We start from the raw sequence: 1,149 nt of genomic DNA on the forward strand, positions 1-1,149 counted from the left end.
GGGGACATTGAGGGGGGCAGGGGGACATTGATTGGGGGACGGGGACATTGGAGGGACGCTGGGGAAGTCGGCGACACTGGGGACATGGGCACAACTGGAAGCCACTGCCAGTCCAGGTGGGGAGGGGACATTGGGTGGCCTTGGGGACACTGGGATGACCAAAGACATGCCCCCAGCACCCCTGTCCTCAGGGTGCCATCATGATGGGGGGGGTGGGGGGGGTGGTGATGGTCCCCATGTCCCCAAGGTGCCATCATGATGGGGATAGTGATGGTCCTTGTCCCCACCCCTCTGGTCCCTGTGTCCCCAAGGAGCCATCACGGTGGGGAGTGTGATGTTCCCAAGGTGCCATCACGGCGGGGATGGGGATGGTCCTCATCCCTCACCCCTCCGGGTCCCCATGTCCCCAGGGTGCCATCGTGGCGGTGACGGGGGACGGGGTGAACGACTCCCCGGCGCTGAAGAAGGCCGACATCGGGGTGGCCATGGGCATCGCCGGCTCTGACGCCGCCAAGAACGCGGCCGACATGATCCTCCTCGATGACAACTTCGCCTCCATCGTCACCGGCGTGGAGCAAGGTGGGGCTGAGGAGACCGGGTGGGGGGGTGGGTGACACGAGGTGACACCGCCCTGGCGACGCTGTCCCCGCCCTTCCCAGGCCGCTTGATCTTTGACAACCTGAAGAAGTCCATCGCCTACACTTTGACCAAGAACATCCCCGAGTTGACCCCCTACCTCATCTACATCACGGCCAGCGTCCCCCTGCCCTTGGGCTGCATCACCATCCTCTTCATCGAGCTCTGCACTGACATCGTGAGTGCCCGGACACCCGGGTTCCCCCTGCCCGGACACCTGGGTCCATCAACTGGTCGTTGAGGTTCCTCACCCAGGAACCGGGGTTCTTCAGATGGCCGTTGGGGTTCTTCACCCAGGCATCTGGGTCCCTCACCCGGTCACCTGGGGTCCCCTCCCAGATGCCTGGGTGCCTCACCCGCATGCCTGGGTGCCTCACCCACATGCCCGGGTCCTCCACCCAGACACCTTGGTCCTTCACCCCAGACACTTGGGTCCTTCACCCCAAGGGTTGGGTCCGCCACCCAGATACCAGGGTTCCCCCCCCCCCCCAAACACATCTCCGGGGGCCCTCC

The 1,149-nt window shown here is 64.9% G+C and overlaps 1 protein-coding gene across 1 annotated transcript in view; it reads left to right on the top strand.

Annotated features, from left to right (window-relative positions):
* The window catches only part of LOC103901363 (potassium-transporting ATPase alpha chain 1-like), a gene marked incomplete at its 3' end in the record, with an annotated part of 13,453 nt that overhangs the window by 9,013 nt on the left and 3,291 nt on the right, over positions 1-1,149 (top strand). Inside the window, 2 exon segments of the mRNA XM_009282239.1 lie at positions 312-579; positions 660-834. Coding sequence (XP_009280514.1) covers positions 312-579; positions 660-834 — 443 coding nt within the window.

This window comes from Aptenodytes forsteri, unplaced genomic scaffold, assembly GCF_000699145.1.
Source record: "Aptenodytes forsteri isolate BGI_AS27 unplaced genomic scaffold, ASM69914v1 Scaffold549, whole genome shotgun sequence".
NCBI classification, from domain to species: Eukaryota; Metazoa; Chordata; class Aves; order Sphenisciformes; family Spheniscidae; genus Aptenodytes; species Aptenodytes forsteri.